This window comes from Octodon degus, unplaced genomic scaffold, assembly GCF_000260255.1.
Source record: "Octodon degus isolate 3935 unplaced genomic scaffold, OctDeg1.0 scaffold00305, whole genome shotgun sequence".
NCBI classification, from domain to species: domain Eukaryota; kingdom Metazoa; phylum Chordata; class Mammalia; order Rodentia; family Octodontidae; genus Octodon; species Octodon degus.
Window position 1 is genome coordinate 1,221,876 of NW_004524881.1, and position 21,145 is coordinate 1,243,020.

General features: G+C 41.7%; 1 protein-coding gene and 2 pseudogenes across 1 annotated transcript in view; 2 read left to right on the forward strand and 1 right to left on the reverse strand.

Annotated features, from left to right (window-relative positions):
- The window catches only part of Scarb2 (scavenger receptor class B member 2), an 81,561-nt gene that overhangs the window by 12,819 nt on the left and 47,597 nt on the right, over window positions 1-21,145 (forward strand). The window contains exon 2 of the mRNA XM_004647424.2: window positions 9,180-9,337. Coding sequence (XP_004647481.1) covers window positions 9,180-9,337 — 158 coding nt within the window. The remainder of the gene's footprint in view (window positions 1-9,179; window positions 9,338-21,145) is intronic.
- Window positions 6,788-7,852, reverse strand: LOC105741136 (annotated as a pseudogene).
- LOC105741137 overlaps window positions 10,114-21,145 on the forward strand; it is a 16,548-nt pseudogene continuing 5,516 nt past the window's right edge.

The following is a 21,145-nucleotide window of genomic DNA, read 5'->3' on the forward strand; positions in this document are numbered from 1 at the left end:
ATATAGTGAGATAGCTCAGCAGATTAAAGCCCCTGCTTAGGCAAGCACAGGGACAGAAGTTGGACCCTGTGGTTCGATCCCCAGCACCACATGCTGTGCCAGCTCCACCCACAGGGCAGGCTGAGCCAGCTAGGCATGGTGGTGCACACCTGTAATCCCAGTGCTGGGGAGGCTGAAAGCAGGAGGATCATGAGTCTAAGCTGTGTAGTGAGACCCTGCAACAACCAAATACATAATAAATAAATAAATAAATCTGATTTTAGTAAAAGACACATTGCCAAGAGTAACAGGATAATATATATATGGAGCAAGGAGGAACATTTGGGTACTTGGAGATTAATAGTCTTCTCACTATATAGTACACTTACTTAAACATTAACTGAATTGGTGATCACCTTGATTATTTACAATAATTTATTTCAAATACAAACATTATAGTACTCTATGTCCTCACTTTTTTCACTGGCTCTGGTACTTGTGACTTCTGGCTCATCCCTGAATCACAATGGCCATGCAAGGCATGCATTCTAAAGAATAAGGACTTGCAGCAGCTGGGAGAGTGCACATAAGCACTTAGGAAAGAGAGCCTCCAGCCCTGCTTTAGAAAGTGGCAGCAATGATGGGATTTGTGTTTTCAAAGGAAATGGGAAAACAAACAAAGTAACTGGGAATACTCTGAGTAGGATTAATGGCAATGTCTGTTACTATGATAAAAAGTAAATTTTTAAACATGCACCATGTTAAATATAAGTCCAGGTAAGTAACAAATATTTGAGAGTAAGTGTACCTCATACAGTATTTCTGTCCACTTTGGGTGTGTTATCAATTAAGATCCTGCCATATTTACTTTATCTCTTTTTTGATTGAATTCAGGACCTTGCCCTTGCCAGGTGGTGGTAATGCCGCTGAGCTATCTTCTGGACCTTACTTTCATCTCTTCCTGATATACTTTTTAGACAATTATTTGAAGATTAAGTTGCAGGTACCACAACACTGCACCCCTAAATCCTTCAGTAGCCATTGCTTAAGAATTAAAGCATTTTTTTGCCACGTGTGATGGTGCATGCCTGAAATCCCAGGTCTCAAGGCTCAAGCCCAGCCCAGGCAACTTACAACTTAGCAACTTGGTGAGACCTGGGCTTAAAAGCTGGGGATGTAACCCAGTATGAAGGCCCTGGGTTTAATTCCTAATTAAAAGAAGAAAGAAATAAGGACAGCCCAGACAATATCTATCAATTAAAAAATTCTTTGTTGCTTATATGAAATTCAATTTTATTTTATGTTTTTCTGGCATGCTCAAGGCAGGGTCAGCAAAGCACGTGGTACTGGGGATTGTGCCCAAGTCAGTGTACTTGCCTAGGCAGGTGCTTAAACCATGTAGCTATCTCGGTGGCCCCTGAAATTCAAATTTAAGTAGGTATTTTGTTTTGTTGCGTGGGAAAGCCTGTGCTGTATTTCCTTACCTGTAAAATGGGAGTTCTTTTTGTGTGTATGTTGTTTTGTTTTATTCTCTGCTACTGTGACTGATACAAACCCCAAAGCCAGGAACCCTCAGCTTGTAGGATCCACATTAGGCTCAGAAATGTGGAATATAAAACCCCTAGCACAGCCCCAGCCAGGCAGGCTGCAGCTGGCCTTGGAGCTGAAAGTCAAGATAAAAATAAAGAGGTGGCTATGTGTGAAATTTGGATGGCTGTCTCTACAGCTGCCCTCTCTCCTCCCACTCCTTGTGTGCTGTCTGTGTGTGGCTGTGCCTAGCATCTGTCCTGGATATTACAGCTGGTCCTTGGCCACAGTCCAGCTGTGGGAGGAGGAAAAGAAACACATTAAAAGTGTAGGGAGGACCCTTCTGTTAAAAGGGAGGTCTGCATAAAATAAAGGGGGATAGGGGAACCTGGATGTCATCGACTCAGCTCAGAAGGGGCCAAGGCAGAGGAGACAAGCCTGTGACATGGAGACACCTTCAGGGTGTATTGGCTGGGACACTGGCCATATGTCAAGGGCTGTTTCATTGTTGTCAGTGTTTGTCAAAACACTGTTTGTCAGTGTTAGCAAATTTGCTTTTCCTAAATGTTCTTTGTATCCTGAAAGTTCCAGGGACAAGTCCAAGTCAGACTGTAGAGCAGAGCTCACCTCCCCCCTGAGAACGGGTCTCGCTGCTTTGACCTGGACACCTGTCTCCCACCTTGACACCTGGGTGAAACCGGAGTAGCTACCATCTGCTAACTCACGACAGCTAGGCTCTTGAGTGGTCCCCCCTTCTTCCACCAGTACTAGGTTTGAACCCAGGGTTTCTCTACCAATGAGTTATGTCCCTGGCCCATTTTATTGTGAGACAAGGCCTCACTAAGTTGTCCAGGCTGGCCTCAAGCTTGCCATCCATCTTCCTCAGCCTCCCAAGTACTAGCATTGCAGGTGTGCGTTACCATGTCAAGTACTTTATTTTTGTTTTTAAACAAAGTGATTTTCTTTGACAAAACCTTTCTCCTAAAATTCTCCACACCTGTCAGCACAGTGAGTGTGCAGAGGGATTCTGATCATGTAGATCCTGTCCTCCCATGCACCTGGCTTCCCTACCCACTCCATCCACTTTTTCAGCCTTGTTAACTCCTTCCTGGGAAAGACAAGCGCTTTCTCCTAATACTTGGGCCTCCTGGGGAAAGCTCTGTGGACACATTCTTCTGAGTGCTGTATCCTGTCTACCTGGAGCAGCCCTTCCCTGAGACTGAGACCCTGTTCAGATTTGGTTTCTCTTTGATCCTGCCAGTGAGGTGCCTCCCTCTGCATGGACAGGAGGTGGAGGCTGCCGCAGGTGGGGCAGGGGCTGCTGGCTAGCCTGTGATGTGGATTACAGGAGAGCTGGCTGAGCAGGCAATCCAGAGACTGATGCAGAAGGGTGGCTGTGAGTTCAAGGTCAGCAACCCAATAGCAAGAGCCTATCAAAGTTTGTATATTTCACTGAGTAGAAAGCAATCAGTAAAATTATGAAGAATAAGTGGAAATAAGCAATACACTTAATGATCTGTTAACTGAAAAAGGCAGATGATGTTGAACATTCTGTGAGGGGATGAGACCAGCAGGTGAACTGCAAAGGTGGAAATCTTGTGGTGGAATAGAGCTAGGCTGTTAATGTTTAAGTCACCCTCAAAATCTAAGAACTGTATCTCTAATAGCAATGCTGGCATATGCCTGTGATTCCAGCACTCAGAAGGTGGTGGCAAGAGGATTATCATGAGTTCCCAGCCAGACAACTCCAGAGTGAGCCCATGTATCAACAAAAATTGTCAGGGCCGGGGAGATGGCTCATTGGAATAGGCAAGAGCATGAGTTCAATCCCCGGTTCCGCAAAAAACAAACACAAAAACACCCAGACAGGAAAAATTGTCAGCTTTTGCACTACATGTCTAATAACTAGTCAGGCACGACTGAGGTCTCCTGTTTTTCCTCAACAAAGTACTTCTGTAAGAGGAAGAAATATTCACTTATTTTTTTAAGTGAATGTTAGGTTCTGTAAAGTATTACTGATGGACCCAAGGGAGGGAGAAGGGGACGGAAATGAGGCCCAGTTCATCATGGCCTTTGTTCCGGCTATGGGCCTACAGTCCCTCCTGCCCCCAACCAAATCGCTGGATTTCACTGTTTTCTTTCCTATTCAGGATGAGCACTGATTTTTCCTGACCAACAATCACTGTGTGGAGAATTTTCCTGTATGAAAGGACAGGGTCTGACTGCAGTTTTGGACAGCTTACACACATCTTGTGTTTTGGGGTTTTTTGCTTTGGTAGCACCAGAGATTGAACCTTGCACTTGCCAGGCAGGTGCTGCTTCTGCTAAGTCATATCCCTGGTTTTTGGTAAAAAGCCCCCTAGAATTGTGAGCTCTGAGAGAATCAGCAAGTGTTGTCAAACCTAGTTGCTTGATTTGCCTTACCTGCTTTGACTGGACCATAGAAATAAACATGTAGAGGGCTTGACTCCTCCTGTTGTTTTTGTTTTTATTTTTTTGAAGCAAGGTCTCATTGTATAGTCCAGGCTGGCCTTGAAATCATAGAGATCCTCCTGCCTTAGCTTTCTTACAGGCTTGACTCCTTAATAAAACAAGAAATGACAAGATAAAAACTGTGAGGGCCCCTTGTCCGACCTAGTTGTTATAGGGTATAGGGGAAATAAAACTCCCAACCTACTAGATCTCTGATGCACTGAGTTCAGGTTTCAAAAAACTGAATTCTGAGAAATGATGGAGGTTAAGAGTAGGAAGTTTAATGAGAGACAGCTCTGGAGACTGGAGGGGTTTGCTGTGTACTCCACTTTATAGGGGAGGCTTAATAGAGCAAAATCAAGAGAGGGGTACAAAATTATGACAAACCATTAGGATTATAAGTAAAGAAAGACATGTAGGTAAGCTTGATCTAGTAGTAGCAAAGGCAGATGAATGACATCATTAACCTTGGTCTATAATCTGTAGTCGGTATTCTTAGTCTTAGCGTTTGTCCTAGTGGGTAGGAGAGAACAGTCAGTCTTTAATGAGATATAGGAAATCTCAAAAGGGTGGTACTGCCAGGTGTGTGGCACATGCCTGTAGTCCTATCACTTGGGAGGCTGAGACAGGAGAACTGCTGTGAGTTTGAGGCCAGGCTGGGCTATGTAGTGAGTTCAAGTTGAGCCTGTATGACAAGAAGACTCAGTCTCAAAAAACAAAAATAGTAATAGTAACGAAATACAAACAAAAAAACCTTGTATTCCCACCAATCCCTTAAGGATGTACAGAATTTGGCCACTGTGACTCCAGTCTTCTTCAGGTGCATCTCCGGCCAGTGTTCTGATGTCTTCATCTGCTGCCGACTCCCTCACAGGTCTGGCCCTGTCTGACTGCCTACTATGTTTTTACCTAATGTAGCTAGCTATAATATTCCCCCCTATGAAGAAGTACCCATAACTGCCATGTGGGAGCAAAGGGTAAAGACTGTCCTGGCTAATTCCAGCTGAAGAAGGTTGTAGTTGTGACTGGGAGTCAGAGATACTCCACAGAGGGTCTATCTAAAGGCCCTCAAGAGATGCAGGTGTTCTTGCCTTGGGTAGTCATGTAGCTTTAAGTCTGGAGACAAGGCCACAGGAACAATGAAGTGTGCATGAGCCAAATAATAACATCAATGGGACAATTATTAATACAGTCAAAGAAGGTTCCCACCATAGAAGCCAGTAGTAGTTTTTCATAAGGAGGATAAGTGTCCAGGAAATTCATAATTTGACAGGGCATTAATCTGTTGCTTAATATCTTGGGCAGCCATCAGGATATTAGCAGAAGGATCAGGGATGTGCATACAATATTCAGCTTACAACTGCACAAGCACCACCTCCCACTGCTGTAAGACTGTCTAATGCCCTCCGATTTTGGAGGATGGCTTGCTTCATTAAATTTACTTCTTCACTGAGGTGACTGACCAGCTGCAGTGTCATTTAAGGCCTGCTGAGTGTAGTTAAGTCTTAATGTGTTGCGTGACACTATGACCAAGCACATCTCTCCACCATCTTTGAGAAAAGTCCACGGAAGCCACTGTGCAACTTGTCTAGTGGTACATTCACATAACTGAACAATTATTTCTCCAGTATGTACCTAGTGCTAGGCATCTGAGGTGTAGAGTTTCAAATAAAAATTTGTAGATGAGCATGTGCTTTGAGAAGCCCCACACTTGCCTGATGCACGGACACCGCACAAGTGCATTTGCCATTGCTGTTAGGTTGCTCTTCTCATCTGCTTTGGAATGATTTCCCTTTTTTTCACCTTAAAAGACAACAAATATTATATTAAAAAAATTAGAAGTAAAAGATAGCTAAGATCCACTTTATTTTAAATTCAGTAAAGATGAAATTGATCCTTCAAAAGTAACAGCCTTATGAATCTAGCCAGCAAACAGTTGTATAACTGAAATAATTTATTAGCATTCAATTAAGAGAATGTATTAAAGAGATTCTCAACTCTGCATGGTTATTTCCATGACAGACAATAAAAGGGGGCACGGGGAGGACTCCACAGCCCCAGGAGATGAAGTTGCATTCAACAAACTGCATTTCTTCCCAAATTTAAGGTATTTTTTTGCAGTACATTCTGGAAAATATATTCTACTAAATGAATGAAAATGAAGGTACACTACTACCCCATTGTTATGGTTTGTGTATAGTTGTCCCCCCAAAGCCTTATGCAGTCCTGGGGCGGCTTCTGGAGTTTGTGATTGATTACTGTGGGTGTGGATGCTGCACCTGCCCTGGGGCAGGTAGTTTGCATTACAATGTAAGGAGGAAAGAGGAGCTAGCTGCTTGAGCTGCTGCTACTTCTCCCTTGTGCTCTTGCTCTTTGCCACCGCCATGAAAAGTTACCCTCTATTTTGTGCCACTGCCTTGGACCCAGCTGAGTATGGACTGAAACCTCCAAGCAGCTGTGAGCTAAATAAACCTTTCCTTTTTTTTATTTTGAGTGTTGGGTATTTATCCCAGCAATGAGAGAAGAGTAACTAAGACACCCATGAAGGTAATAAAGTAAAATTTTCTAAAACTCTTATTCATACCTTAACAAAAAAAGATATACATGTTTAAATCTTAGTTCTTAAAAGTATAAGAGGCTTTTTGTTATTTAGTTTAAAAAAGATTTTAAGTTCACAAGATAAATAAGAAAAAATAATATTCTGTTCCAAGGTGACTGTTCTCAGAGGTGCCTTGATTGTCATCCTCCTAATGTATCCCTAAGTGCAAAGAGAACCACTTGGCAATGGTGTGCAAGATTCACTGCAGACTCAGCAGGCCTTCTCATCCTGTGCTTCCTCTGGATGTGGTGAATCCAGTGCCTGCCTTCTGTATACCCGCTCACTGTCTGACCCACCTGCAGCTCTGGCAGCATGCTGGCTGGAGAGAACTGCCATAGGCTTTGTCTGTGGGAACAGCTCCTTTTGGTTGGGGTAAATAGGAAAAAATGCTTCTTGCCAGTCTCTTGTTCATAGGTATTCCAGAAAAATCTCAAATACATGATTGACTGCCAGAACTTTCCAACTATTCGTTTTCACAAAATTTCCAAAGGTGGGCCGGGGATATAGCTCAGTAGAATAAACGTTTTCCTGGCAAGTGCAAGGTACTGAGTTCAATCCCCGGCACTGCAAAAAAACAAAGACAAAACCAAAAAAATTTCCAAGGGGAAGCTGGGCATGATTAGTCCCATAATCTGGTGCTTGTTTATCGTGAGTCCTTTGTGATGGTTGTGATTAACCAGTCCTCCAATCACACAGGCCTTTGACTCATCAAATTCCTGCAGGACATTAGGGGAGTCTGATGTAAGATAGACCAGGTCTTTTTTTATGAGTTCACTATAGTGCTCTAGTTTGATGTGGATATCCTTCAAGTTGACCCATCATTTGTCACTTTCATCCATGTTCTTTTTCAACAGGCTTCCATGGCTTTTCAAGTAAAACTGCACAGGATGCACCCCTCTTGGGTTTTCTGAATAACATAACTGAATCTGCTTATGATGTTTTTTATTACCTTTTAAGACCATCAAATCAAGTCTGCAGTCAGTGATAAGGCGGAGTGTCATTGAGCACGTTTCCTGTCGTGTCCATCTGAGTTTGACTCCAGTTGACATTGTTGCTCTAATTTCTTCCTCTTGTGTTTTTCCTTCCACTTTTGTTTGCGGAATTCTTGTTTTTCCCATTGTTTCTGCATCATTAACTTCTTCATTTGGTGTTTAGATGCTGGCTCAACCCTTCACTTACTGTTGGTTTCTGACCCTCCTCCTGGTCTTCACTTAAGTCTTGCTTTCTTTCAGCACCAGAAGTCTCAATAAAACCTGGTGATGTTTCAGATGACATTTGATGTCCTGAACAACAATACAAAGAGTGGATGAGAAATATGGAACAAGCTCAGGTCTTTCTGAAGTGCTCTTGGTCTTGTTCATGAGTCTTCCTCAGAAACTTTGACTCCGATGATTCTTCAAAGTATTTTGTTTTTATTACTACAGGTTTATTATTATTTTTTACATATTTGGTACAGGGTTTCACTACATAGCTCAGACTCATAATGATCCTCCTATCACGCCTGGTCTAGGCTCAGTGCACCCAGAGGCAGGGCTAGTGCAGTTTATGATGGTGGGGATTGAACACTAGTCCCTGTACTTGCCTAAGCAGGTGCTTAGTCTGCTGAGCTATCTCGCTGGCTCTTCAGGTTTTTTATTTTAAAGAGAAATAAAAAAAAAAAATCAAAAACAGGATAATAGCGTAACAGTGATTAATACTTTTTTTCTTTTTTTGTCTTTTGTCTTTTTCAGACAGGGTATGCTATGCAGTTCAGGCTGGCTTTGAGCTGACTTTGTAGCTCAGACTGCTCTCCAAATCTCTAAGACCCTCTTGCCCCAGCCTCCTATTATCTTTAGTTACTGAGAATACCAGATACTGGCATTTAATTGTCCAAACAATATTGGCAGAAGCCTTTCTTTTCAATGAATTAAGAGAAATTAGTAGTATAACTATGATTAAGTATATATTAGCTTTTCTTCTAGCTTTTCTCCTCTCTTTTCTCCATTCCTCCATCCAGTTTCTGTTCCTTTTTTTTGTGGTGGGGGATTACCGGGAATTGAACTCAGAACCTTATGCTTGTCAGGCAGGTGCTATAGCACTGAGCTACATCCCCGGCCTTCCTTTCTTCTTGAAGTTTCTTCTTTTGCAATATCTGTTGTCCATTTTGGACCTTATATACTCTTTCAGCTTCTTACAGGAAGACAGTATAATCTCACTAGGAAGACAATGCAATGTTTACACATATTTATCTGGTTTATTTCACTTATAACTATGGTCTCAAGTTGCATCCATTTACCTGTAAAACTCTCCAGTTTAATCTTTTTTTTTTTTTTTTTTCCTGTACTTTTAGGAAAGGGTCTACAGGGCGTTCAGGGTCTCACTACTAGATCGGCCTCATAGTGATCCGCCTGTTTTCAGCCCCCCAAGTGCTGGGATTACAGGCATGGCCACCATGCCCAGTCTCAATGGCCCTCTCAGTGCGCCCCGGGGGCGGGGCTGGCATGGCAGGCCCAGGGATCTGGCCGCTTCGCAGGCACTTGTTTGCAGGTGTTTTAATCCGCTTAGCCATTTGGCTGGCCCTTGTCCTGTATTTGTGTAAGTATCCTCTCGGCTTCTCTCCTAGCGCGTGGTGTTGCGGAACGGAACTGAGGTCTTTCACTCCTGGGAGAACCCTCCGCTGCCCGTATACACCCAGTTCTACTTCTTCAACGTCACCAACCCAGAGGAGATCCTCCGCGGGGAGCGCCCTCTGCTGGAGGAAGTGGGGCCCTACACCTACAGGTGAGTCCGTGACTACAATCACATCTATAGCCCGCACAGTTGCGTGCAGTTGCGTGGGGCTGGCCGTGGAGAGGCAGCCACTTCCTCCTGAAGAGACCGAGAGGGCCGGATGTGTTCACAAGGCCGTGAGAAGCTACTCCCCACCCGGGGCTTTTAAGGTCATCCCTTTATAATCTAGTGACTCTCAGGGCCTCCCTTATCCCCTCCTTTATGTAGTTTTAAAACTAGTTTGTGGAATTCACTACCCTTTCATTTCTTCTCCCTCTTGTCTAAACCTGTCATGCTGGGTGCCACAGGCAAGCAATGAAAAATGGACTGGCCTCAGATGTTGGAGAGGAAGGTGAAGCGCTGTCAACACTTATTGGTTTTGGTTTTTTAAAACAGGGAATCCCTACCAACTTTAGGCTGGCCTTGAACTCACTATGTAGCCCAGGCTGTCTTTGAACTCTTGGTGATCGTCCTTCCTCAGTCTCGCAAATGCTGGGATTATAGGCCCGTTCCACCACACTTGGCTTCTAAGCAATTACTAAAGAGGTGAACGGACCTTAGGCTGGAGCATTTTCCCAATCACTGTGCTCCCTGTTCCTGCCCCCTGCTGAAAGTCTCTCCCCAAGTGAAAACGTGTGTGTGTCTGTCGGGAGAGGGAGCAGGCAGCATGTTCCTTCTCCCTGGGACACTCCCTGTGCCTAGTGCTTCTGGCTGCTCCCTCATGGCTGCCCCGACCCAGCCTCACAGGACAGCTGGGGCATGGGAGCCCCTTCGTGCCGCGGTAACACATGCGCCTCCGCCTGGTGCCAGCAGCTACTCCCATGGTCACCAGAATAGACATCAAGTACCCAATATTGCCTACTACCAGCAGGAATCCGCACCAGCCACCTTAGAACCCAATGCCCCACACATTTTCTGGGCTCCAGCTGGGGCAATGGCCACAAACAGGTTTATGGAGAGGGATCCCCTTAAACTGGAAACCTCTGCACAGGCCCACAGACTTCCAAGAGGGGCAAAGAGATGACTTTACATAGGAATTTTTCTCTGTTTTCTTTTCCCTTCATTTAACCCAATTTTTTTCTTTGCTCCCTATTAGTATGTTTTTGACTGACTTTTGGTGGAGTTTGAAATTTTATCACCCACATTCTCTTGTTCTCTTTTAAAAGTATTATTTTGCTTTTTATCTGTTTGAATAAGTCCTTGCTTCTCTCTTCATTTCTTGCTATTTTTCACCTTGTTTTCTTAGTATTTTTTTATTTTTTTTTCTCTCTAGTTCAGTCTCTGCTCCCTATTATTTATCCTTTTCCTAGTTGGTGTTTTTCTGTTACTATTATCTAATACTACGCATTCCCTTTACTCTTTTTTTTTTCTTTTGCAGAACCGGGTATTGAACTCAGGCCCTTGCGCTTGCCAGACAAGCGCTTATTCTACCGAGCCATCTCCCTGGCCCCTCCCTTCTCTTTAATAGGATCCTTTACATTAATCTTACAACCTTCTTCACATCTTCCGTTGCTTAATTTTTCGTAATCGATTACACTTTTATCTTGCTTTCATACCTGTACTGTTTAACCCTGATAAATCTGTAGGTGGTTTACTGTACTTTACTGTGGCTGAATACTGCTGTATTGTGAAAGACAGTAAAATTGCTCTACTGAGTACATACTATATATAATTACCTGATTTATCTTAGAGTTTGTTCTATATAGATCTTGTACTTAGTCTTTTGAAGTGTTAGTTATTATTTGTCATTATCCAGTTTGTGTTTGCTGCTGATTGTATTACTTCAGCAAAGGTGACACAGTTGTCATTATTGATTGTTTGTCCTTGTATGACAATACCTAGATTGTCTTGGAGTCATACCAATACTACAGTGTCCATTAGCAAAGAACTGGGTACTAGACCAAAAAGGCTGCAATTTTTTTCTCCCTAATAAACAGAGGTGATAGGATCCTGGGGCAGACCCAAAGGGCTAAAAGTTAGCCATACCTGGAAGATGTCCTGAGAAGTAGTCATTATCTAAAGAGCTCTAGATGCTAGCAATGTTACCTACCATAAAGCAGTTTGTGAGCCTCAACACAAAACAAAATAATAACAAAAAGAGTGTATGGTTACTGACTGACATCATTTGTAACTCAGTGTCATTCTCGGGTGCAGATGGAGGTAAAATTCCTGATCCCTACATCAAGTGCCCCAGCTCTGCCTCCTGAGTCAGGTGACCCATTTGAAAGCTACCTGTGCAACCACCTGGCTCTCTGTGCCTTGGTTCCTTATCTATGAAGTTGGGACACAAACAGTTCTGTTGCCTAACACATAATCAGGGATAGCTAAGTGTATGCTATTACTGTGGGTCATAGTGGAATTATCTAATCTAAGTCAACACTCAGAATTATAAAGCAAAGGTAAACATTTTTGTTTTGATAGTACTATTCAACCTCTGCATTGAGCTACAGCTTTACCCCTTTTTTAAATTTTATTTAGAGACAAGGTCTAAAAAGTTTCCTAGGCTGTCAGATTGCCGGCATATATAAAAAGAACTTTAAGGAAACGCTTTTGTGTATTTATTTGTGTGTGTGTGTGTGTGTGTGTGTGTGTGTGTGTGTGTATGACAGGGTCTGGATACACTGTATCAGAATCCTTGCCTCATGTTCAGCCCTTCTTCCCACCTCAGCCTACTTAGTAGCTGAGACTAGAAGTACATGAATCCTCACTGGGTCCTTTTTGTTGGGGGGTGGCATCTTTTTCAGACAGGGTTATACTATGCCGTTCACAGGCTGACCTTGAACTTCACTTTTTTTCTTTTTTTGGTGTGTGGCCAGCTTAACCAGTTCTGGAAGCAGGGCTGGCAAGGAATATGGTGCTGGGAATTGAACTGTGGTCCCTGTGCTTTGTCTAAGCTTGCCTAAGCAGGAACTTTAAAACACTGGGCTACCTCGCTGGCCCCCAAACTTCACTTGAAAGTCCAGGTTGGCCCTGAACTCACAGTGGTCCTTCTGCATCAGCCTTTCTAAGTACTGGGATTACAGACACATGCCACACACATCCCCAGTCTGGGTCTTCATTCTTAAAAGCAATTTTGGAGCTGGGGAGATAGCTCACTGGCATAAATGCCTACCTGGCAAGCCCAAGGTCCAGAGTTCGATTCCTGGTTCTGCATGCTGTGGCAGCCCTAGTCCCTGGGCTCGCTGTGCTGGCTCTGAAACCAGGTATGGTGGCACACGCTTGTAATCCAGTGCTGGGGAGGCTGAAAACAGGTGGATCACTAGGAGTCCAAACTGCATAGCGAGACCATATATCAAAGAATAAAAATTTTTTAAAAATACAAAAAAAAATAGTTTTACATGCTTAAAGAAAACTAGCCAGGCATGGTAGATTACATGTCTGTAATCCCAACACCTTGGGAGGCTGAGACAGGAGAGTCATAAATTTAAGCCCAACCGGGACAATTTAGCAATATATCCTCCTGTAACAGGATATAATTAAACAGGAGTTAAATTTCTATTAGGCAGTAAGGATAACAGCTCCAAAATGAAGCCAGGAACCCCAAAATTGAGTCCTCTAAGTCACAGTGCTTTGGAGCGCTCACAAAAACACTTGCCAGGTGTCTTTCCGTTGTCTGGAAACTCCCCAAGGCATCATCAGGTAGGCCCGTGGCTCCAGAACACAGAGGCCCTGATGGATCCTAAAAAATGTGATCTCCTATGGGGTGGAGATTATACTGTGTGCATCATGGCCTGAGCTGCTTTCTAAACCCCTTAAAACCCCTCAGTGTGCCTTTCTTGGTAACCTACTCAAAACCCGATCCTGGCAAGCAGGAGCTTTACTTCCAAGCCTTTGTAACTTCTACTTTCTCACCTATCTTTTAAATAAATTTACTTGCACCCTACCTCTTTGGTCCACATTTTCATTCCTTGTCACTGTGAGATACTGCCCTAGGCACCGTGGCAGCACAGCACGGGGCTCACTCAGGATTCTGAGAGGAGGAGGGTAAGGTCTACGCTTTCCTGCAATATTTGCTTCCACTCTTTCTGCTCAAAACCATATTGGGACCTTGTTAACCAATTACAAAGGATTAGCCAGAGTCAGAAAAAAGGGTGGAACAGTGAGTAAAAACTTAGCCTTTCTGAGATCTAGAAAATAACAAAAAAAGGAAAAAAGAAAGGTAGATCATCTGGAACTGAGAAGGATCTGACTGGAAAATGAAAAGCTAGAGAGAGGACTGGCAAGATAGCTCAGTGGTCTAAAGCGCCTGCTTAGGCAGGCACACAGGGACTGAGGTTGCATCCCCAGTACCACATGCCACACCAGCCCCGCCCCCAGGGAGGGCTGAGCAGGCTACAAAAAAAAAAAAAAAAAAACCAAAACTGAAGATACACAATACAACATGAAGGGAAATGACAGTGTATATTTTTTCCCTGACTCCTGGCTTGCAGCTCATGGGAGGAAACCAAACTTAGGAGACAAAGTGAAAGCTAAGACATTCAGGGCCCTCAGGGAGAAATGTGGCGGCAGAATGAACTAGTAGGTGCTGTAATCTGGTGAGGCAGAGGGAATCTGCTGCCATAGGAGGCCTTCAACAGGCAACAGCTGGTGAGCAGTTCCAGCCCACATACCTGCTGTAGCCTTGGAAAGTGTTTGGTCAGACACCATTCTGGGGAAGAGTTGATTGTTTGAACTCAGGGCTCAGAGCACCTGTAGGACAGCTCCACTTTAGGGTTCACAGTGTAACACTCCCACTGTGACTGAGTGATAGGCAGTCATGGAGTATGGCTGCAGTCGAACACACTAAAAAGGAACCCACTGAATGGTGTGAGATTAAGACATAGAACCTGCGCCTATGGCCAAAGGTCAGGCTCAGCCTGAGTTATTCTGGATTTAAATTCATGGCATTGTTGTGCCCCCTCTACTCCTACTACTTGCTAGTACCTGTATCTAGAATAGTACCTGTATTCTGACTGCCTTTTTTATCTATCATTATGAGCAGGGACATGTGTCGGTTGAGTGGTCACTGCCCCAAAATTGTAGATCCCAGAAGAAAATGGTACACAGTGCCAGCCCCGCCCCTGGGGCATGCTGAGCTGGCAATTGAGACTGGGCATGGTGGCGTGCTCCTGTAATCCCAGCTCTTGGGAGGCTGTAAACAGGCGGATCACTATGAGTCCGATCTAGTAGTGAGACCCTGAACACCTTGTAGACCCTTCCCTAAAATACTAAATAAATAAATATAACAACTATAGAAAAATTTCTTTTCTTTTGTGGTGCATCTGTGATTTTTTTCTTTTTCTGCTTTATTCTTCACTAATTTACTGGGGCTTGGGGAATTTTCCTGTGTCCTTGCTTTTTTTCTTTTTCTTGTCATTTTTCTTTATTTTCTCCTCTCTTCCCTTTTAATTTTTAAAAATTTTTTTCTCTTACTTTGAGTGTTTTTTTAAATGTATTTAGTACAGGGTCTACAGGGTCTCACTACACAGATTGGACTGATACTGATCCTGTTTTGAGCCTCCCAAGTGCTGGGATTGTAGGTGTGCGTGCCACCACACCCAGTGTCAATCACCGTCTCATTGTGCCAGGCATGGTGTGTGGTGCCAGGGATTGAATCCCAGTATCTGAGCTTTGCTTAAATAGGTGCTTTAGTCCACTGAGCTATCTGGCCAGCCCTTTTTTTCTTTATTTTTATCCTCCCTTGTTTCTCTTTTTCTTGCATTTTCTTTTATTTCTCATCAATATTTTTGTTGCCATTACCTAACTGCACAAACACCCTTTTCATGAATACGATCTTTTTTCTTTCTTTCTTTCTTTCTTTCTTTCTTTTTTTTTTTTTTTTTTTTTTTGTCTTTTTGAGACAGGGTCTCAGGCTGGCCTTGGGCTCACTTTGTAGCCTAGGCTGGTCTTGAACTTGCAACAGTCTTCCTACCTCAGCCTCCCAAATGCTGGCATTGCAGTGTGCACCACCATGTCCAGATCTCTTGAATAGGATCTTCTGTCATACTTCTCTTCCTATTTCTCACATCATAGTTCAAGGTTTCCAAATTTTCTTCTTCCATTCCCCAACTTCAAAACTCCTATATCTTTAAAAGTACAACCATAAAGCTTTATTAATCTTAATTTGTAGCTTATTATAAAATTACTGTTGAATTCTTTTTGACCATTAGTAGAGATATAGCTGTTACATTTAGTACATATTAGTTGTAAGTCAATACCCAGGTTGTGTTAATGTCTACATTATAATTGTGGATTTCTCTCAGGTGAAGGCTGGTACATAATTGGTTCTTATGGTATGTTAATATCTAATTTGTCTTGGATGATATTAGCTGATTTGCTTGATATTACCAGCATCATGTAACTGTTTCTATTAATCAGTTTTCTCTGCAAGTCAACACCCAGATTACTTTTGTAGCATTATAAATACTAGACAACATTCCAAAGAACTGGGTGTTGCAAAATTACACTGCATCATCCCCTCCCAATTAACCAAACAGAAGTGGTTGAATCTTGGGGCAGAGGCAAAAGACTATAGTTAACCATGCCTAGGGTACATAATTATAAAGAAGAGAGATCTTTGTAATAGCAAAGTTTTGTTCTGAGGTTTGTGAGCACACACAAACCTCAGAACAAAACAATCAAAACAATAAAACATGAGAAGGCAACAAAATGACTCCGAGAAATCCCAACTTTCCCATAGCCAAGCCCATGGGATCCAGGGAAAGAACATAATAAGTGCACCTGAATTACTTGAAAGGATAACAGCAGTTGGAAAATAGATTATCAAGGTATTCAGTTTGATCATAGAGATGTAACTAAACAGATAAAGTGATAATAAAAAAATGATCCAGGAACTTTCAGAGGACACTAACAAAGAGCTAGCTGAGCTAAACAAAATGATGCAAAACACAAATTAGAGTCCATGAAAAGTTAATCTTAAATCTAGGTAATTAAAAACTGTATTGAGGCCAGGAGTAGTGGCACACACCTGGAGTCCGAGCACTTGGGAGGCTGAGCCAGGAGGGCTGTTGTGAGCTTGAGGCCAGCCTAAACTATAAAGTGAGATCCTGTCCCCAAAATACACAGAAACATTGGAAATATTGTAATGAAAGTATGGGCAACAAAAACAAACACTGAGAGACAAAATTTCAGAACAATGATGCCTTCAAAGACCAGCTACTCAGGCTGGGAATATAGCTTAGTAGAACTTTGCCTGCCTGGCAAGCACGAGGTCCTGAGTACCATTCCCAGTTTCCCCACTTCCCACCTTCCCACACGTGCGCACAAAAAAAAAAAAAAAAAACAAGAGCAACTATTCAAAGATACCTTAAAAGCCACACATGAACATGGAAAATGGGTCCAACAGCTGCTAGATGATGCAAAGAAGACTATGAGTAACTAAGACCATGAGGAATAAGTGAAAAACTGGAAGACAGCACAGATACTATAAAAAAAATCCTTTCACAAAAATAACTGCAGAAAACTTCCCAAATAAACATAAGATAAGTGAGGCATATAGAACCCAAACAACAAAAGAGAACTTCTCCATGCCACATTAAATTCAAAGTACTAGAAGACCATCACAGTAACAAAAATCTTAAAAGCTGTTAGTGGAAAGCAGTGAATCACATACTGGAATTACAGCAGACTTCTCAACATAAACCTTGAAGACCATGAAGGCTTGGAGTAAAGTGCTGCAAGCCCTGAAAATAATTTCCAACCCCGATTTTTATATCCAGTAAATATGTTCTTCAAAGCTGATGGAAAAATAAAGTGTTTCCACAATGAGCAATTCATTAGAAAAAAAAAACCAAAAACTCAAGGATATCCTAGAAAGAAACAATGAATATGACAATATTCATAAGTCAAAAAGAATGAATATACTTAGCAGAATGAGCAGCTAAGCAAGAGGAAAAGAATCAGCAACAGGAACATAATGCAGTGACAGGAATATGTCATAACCTTTCAGTAATGACTTTCAATATTTATCACCTCAGTTCCCCAATGAAAAGACTCAGATTGGCAGCATGGATCAAGAAAACAAAACCCAACAGTATGCAATATAAAAGAATGAGAGAAAGAGTAGCTATGGTAGTTCAGAGTGGATTTCAAGCCAAAACTAGTCAGAAGAGACAAAGTCACTACATACTGGTTAAAGAAACAATTTAATAGGAAGATGTAACAATTATAAACGTATGTCCCAAATACTGGGGTGCCCAACTTCATAAAATAAACTACTAATGAAGTTGAGAAATCAGACAAATATCAATGCATTTGTTATGGGGGAATCTCAGTGCCCTAATGTCACAAATAGATCAACTGGCCAAAAATATCAACAAATAAATTTCAGAAGTGAATCAAACTTTTGAACAAATACACTTAATAGATATTTACAGAGTGTTCTGTACATATTTTTCTCAGCCCCTTTTCTGGACTTTCTCCAAAAAAGAACACATACTAGTCAATAAATCATGCTTAAATAAATGCAAGTGATTAAACATTATTCCACATATATTATCTGATCACAGTGGAATGAAACTAGAAATCAATGGCAACAGAAACTATGCAAGGGGCCAGGAAGATAGCTCAGTAGCATAAGCGCTTGCCTGGTAAGTGCAAGGGCCTGAGTTCAATCCCCGGTTCCACAAAAACAAAAAAACAGACTATGGAAATTAAACAGTACACTCTTGAATAATCAATGGATAACAAAAAAGTAAGGAAAAAATTAGTTCATAGAATCAAACAGTAATGCTACTACAACATACTTGAACATGTGGGACACAATGAAAGCAGTCCTAAGAAAGAAGTTTGAAATGGTAAACTCTCATATTAGAAAAATAAGGTGAGCTCCAATAAATAACCTAATAGTGTACCATACGGTCCTACAAAAACAAGAACAATTCAAAGCAAAAGCTAGTAGAAGGAAGGAAATTTTAAATGTTAGACCAGAAATTAATGACATTGAGACTAAAATTTCAAAGAATCAATAATCAAGTTAATTATTTGAAAAATATAAACAAAACAAACCTTTTGCCAGTCTTACCAACGTAAGGAAAGAAAAGACCCAAATCCATGCAATTTGATATGAAAAGGGCAAATTCTGCCAAAGTCCAGAAGAGACAACTACTGACAACTACTTTGAGAACCTGTATGCTATTAAAGTGGGAAATTTAGAAATGACTAGATTTCTAGATATATATGAACTACAAAAAGCTAACACTAGAAGGTATAAAAGTCCTAAGTAGTCCAATATTAGTCAGTAAAACTGTAGTAAAAAACTAAGAAAAATCCAGCACCTTCCAACAGATTCACTGTCAAATTCTCTAAGAACCTTAGAGACCATACAATACCAGTATTCCTCAAACCTTTTAATGAAATCAAAAGGGAAGTAGTACTTCCAAAGTTTGTCCTAGAAGCAAGCTTTACCCTGATTTTAAAATCATAAAGGACCCAACCAAAAACAAAACAAAACAAAAAAACAAAAAAAAACCCACCAATCTGAAGAATTAGTATCTAGGCTAGTGATGGTAAATTCCCAAACTGCAACCCAAAATTTACTGCCAACTGCCAACATTGCAACTACACTTGAATACTGAAGTTTTAGTTCAGGAAAATCTCAAACATTAACATCTTTTGTTGTAAAAGAAAAACAAATAACATTCCATAGGTTCACCACCATTGATCTAGGCTATATAAAGAACTCAACTCAGCGGCCTAAGTGCCTGCCTGGCAAGCACAAGGTCCTCAGTTTCATCCCTGAGAAAAAGAACTCAAAATAATTATACTCTACACATTTCAGGACCTACTCAACAAATGGGCATCTGAAATAAACAGAGCACTCCTCAGATGAAGAAACACAATGAGAAAATGTACAACATCTCTGGCCATTTGGGAAATGCAAATTAAAACAATATTGAGATTCCATTTCCAGAAAGAATGGCTATCTTTACAAAATCAGTAACAAATGCTGCAGTGTCTGTAGGGGAAGCATAACCTTTATTGTTGGTGAATGAGTAAACTGGCACAATTACTATGGAAATCTGTATGGAGACTTGTGAAAAAACTGAAAAAATTGCATTTGACCAGCAGTTCCTCTTCTAGGTATTTTCCAAAGCAGTTCATGGCATATTATAATAATTTATGCATACCCTTCACTTCCTTGCCTTTATATTGTTTAAAGTAACTTGCTAGCACCCTACCCCTTCTGTCCATGGTTTCATTTTTTGTCCCCATGAGACAAAAGTCCAGCATTCCAGTAACGCTATGTGAAAAAATTTAAAAATAACAGCAATCACTTTAAAAAAGAAAACCTGAGGATGTGACTTTGTGAGAAGGCCTTGGGCGCAATCTTGTACTGGCACAGTCCCAGCTACTCCAGAGACTGAGGCAAGAGAACTGCTTCAGCCCAGGAGATTGAGGCCAGTCTGGGCAACACAGTGAGTCTCCCAGCTCTAAGAAATAAAATATCCAAAAAAAATGAAAGACATGAATTGTGACTATAACCCAGAGCTAAATATTCTTCCACTGAAATGTTTTCTGGGTCACTGTATATGTTGGTGTGAGTGGGCTGCCTGGTGTGGCACTCAGTCCTAGGAGTATAACTAACCCTCGCTCCCTAACCCTTAGTGCTCCCACTGTATGGGAGTCTGGCAATTCATCCTGGCAGTTTAGCATCATCTTACAGAGCTTCAGGGATCCCAGGGGGTTGCTGAATAAATTCAGGATTGTCTGTGACTTCCATGGGAAAGTGTTACCCTTCCTCCTCACTCAACTCTCATATGTGGTCTTTTCTTCAGCATGTGTGCACTACACCACAGAAGCCTTGTTGGTACGTGTGACTCACTGCTAGAGGGCACAGGCAGTGTGTATTTCCATGTAGCTCTTCGGAATATTGATGTTCAGAAATATCTTAAAATTGCTGGGCAGTGGTGGTGGCACATTCCTATAATTGCAGTGCTTAGGAAGCTGAAGCGGGAGGATCACCATGAGCTCAAGACCAGCCTGGGCTACATAGTGAGTTCAGGGCCATTCTGAGCTATAGTGAGACCCTGTCTCAAAACAAACCAAAAGCTATACACACCTTAAAACTACCACAGTTATCAGATCTGCTGCTACAGCTTAAATGTGTCAATAAGGAAGCCTACATACTACTCCTTAAATCACAGATGTTTTTAAGTGAGAACTATATTTAATATACAGTTGGCCTGTTTAACGGATTCTGTCTATATTCAATCAGGTATGGACTCTTTGGGAAAGTTAAGCTACTGATAGGTAGTTTATAAATAACTAATAATTAAATAATCAAAAGCCCACTGTTATTGCTTTTGTACAAAACAAGTATAGACATTTTTTTCTTGTCATTGTCCTTAAACCTTACAGCAGTACAGTAGAGATTTACAGGCATTTCCAAGGCTTGAGGGATCCTAAGTGACACTAGAGAGGATGATGGGTGAATGGGAGGAGGCCGAGGGCTGTGCAGCATGCAGCATTTCACCCAAGGGACTGTGGGCTCCTCTTCTATATTTATTAAAATGCTGCTAATGGAAAGATATTACATTCTTCTGGATGGAAAGAACCAACATTGTGAAGATGGCCATACTCCCAAAATTGCTGTACTGATTTAATGTAATGCCTATCAGACTACCACCAGCTTACCTCACAGAGCTAGAGAAATCATTTGTAAAATTTATTTGGAACCAGAAAAGACCTAGAATAGCAAAGGCAATCCTGGGCAATAAAGACAAGGCAGGAAGCATTACAATTCCTGACTTGAAATTATACTACAAGGCTACTGTGACAAAATCAGCATGGTACTGGCAATAAAATAGACCTGAGGATCAA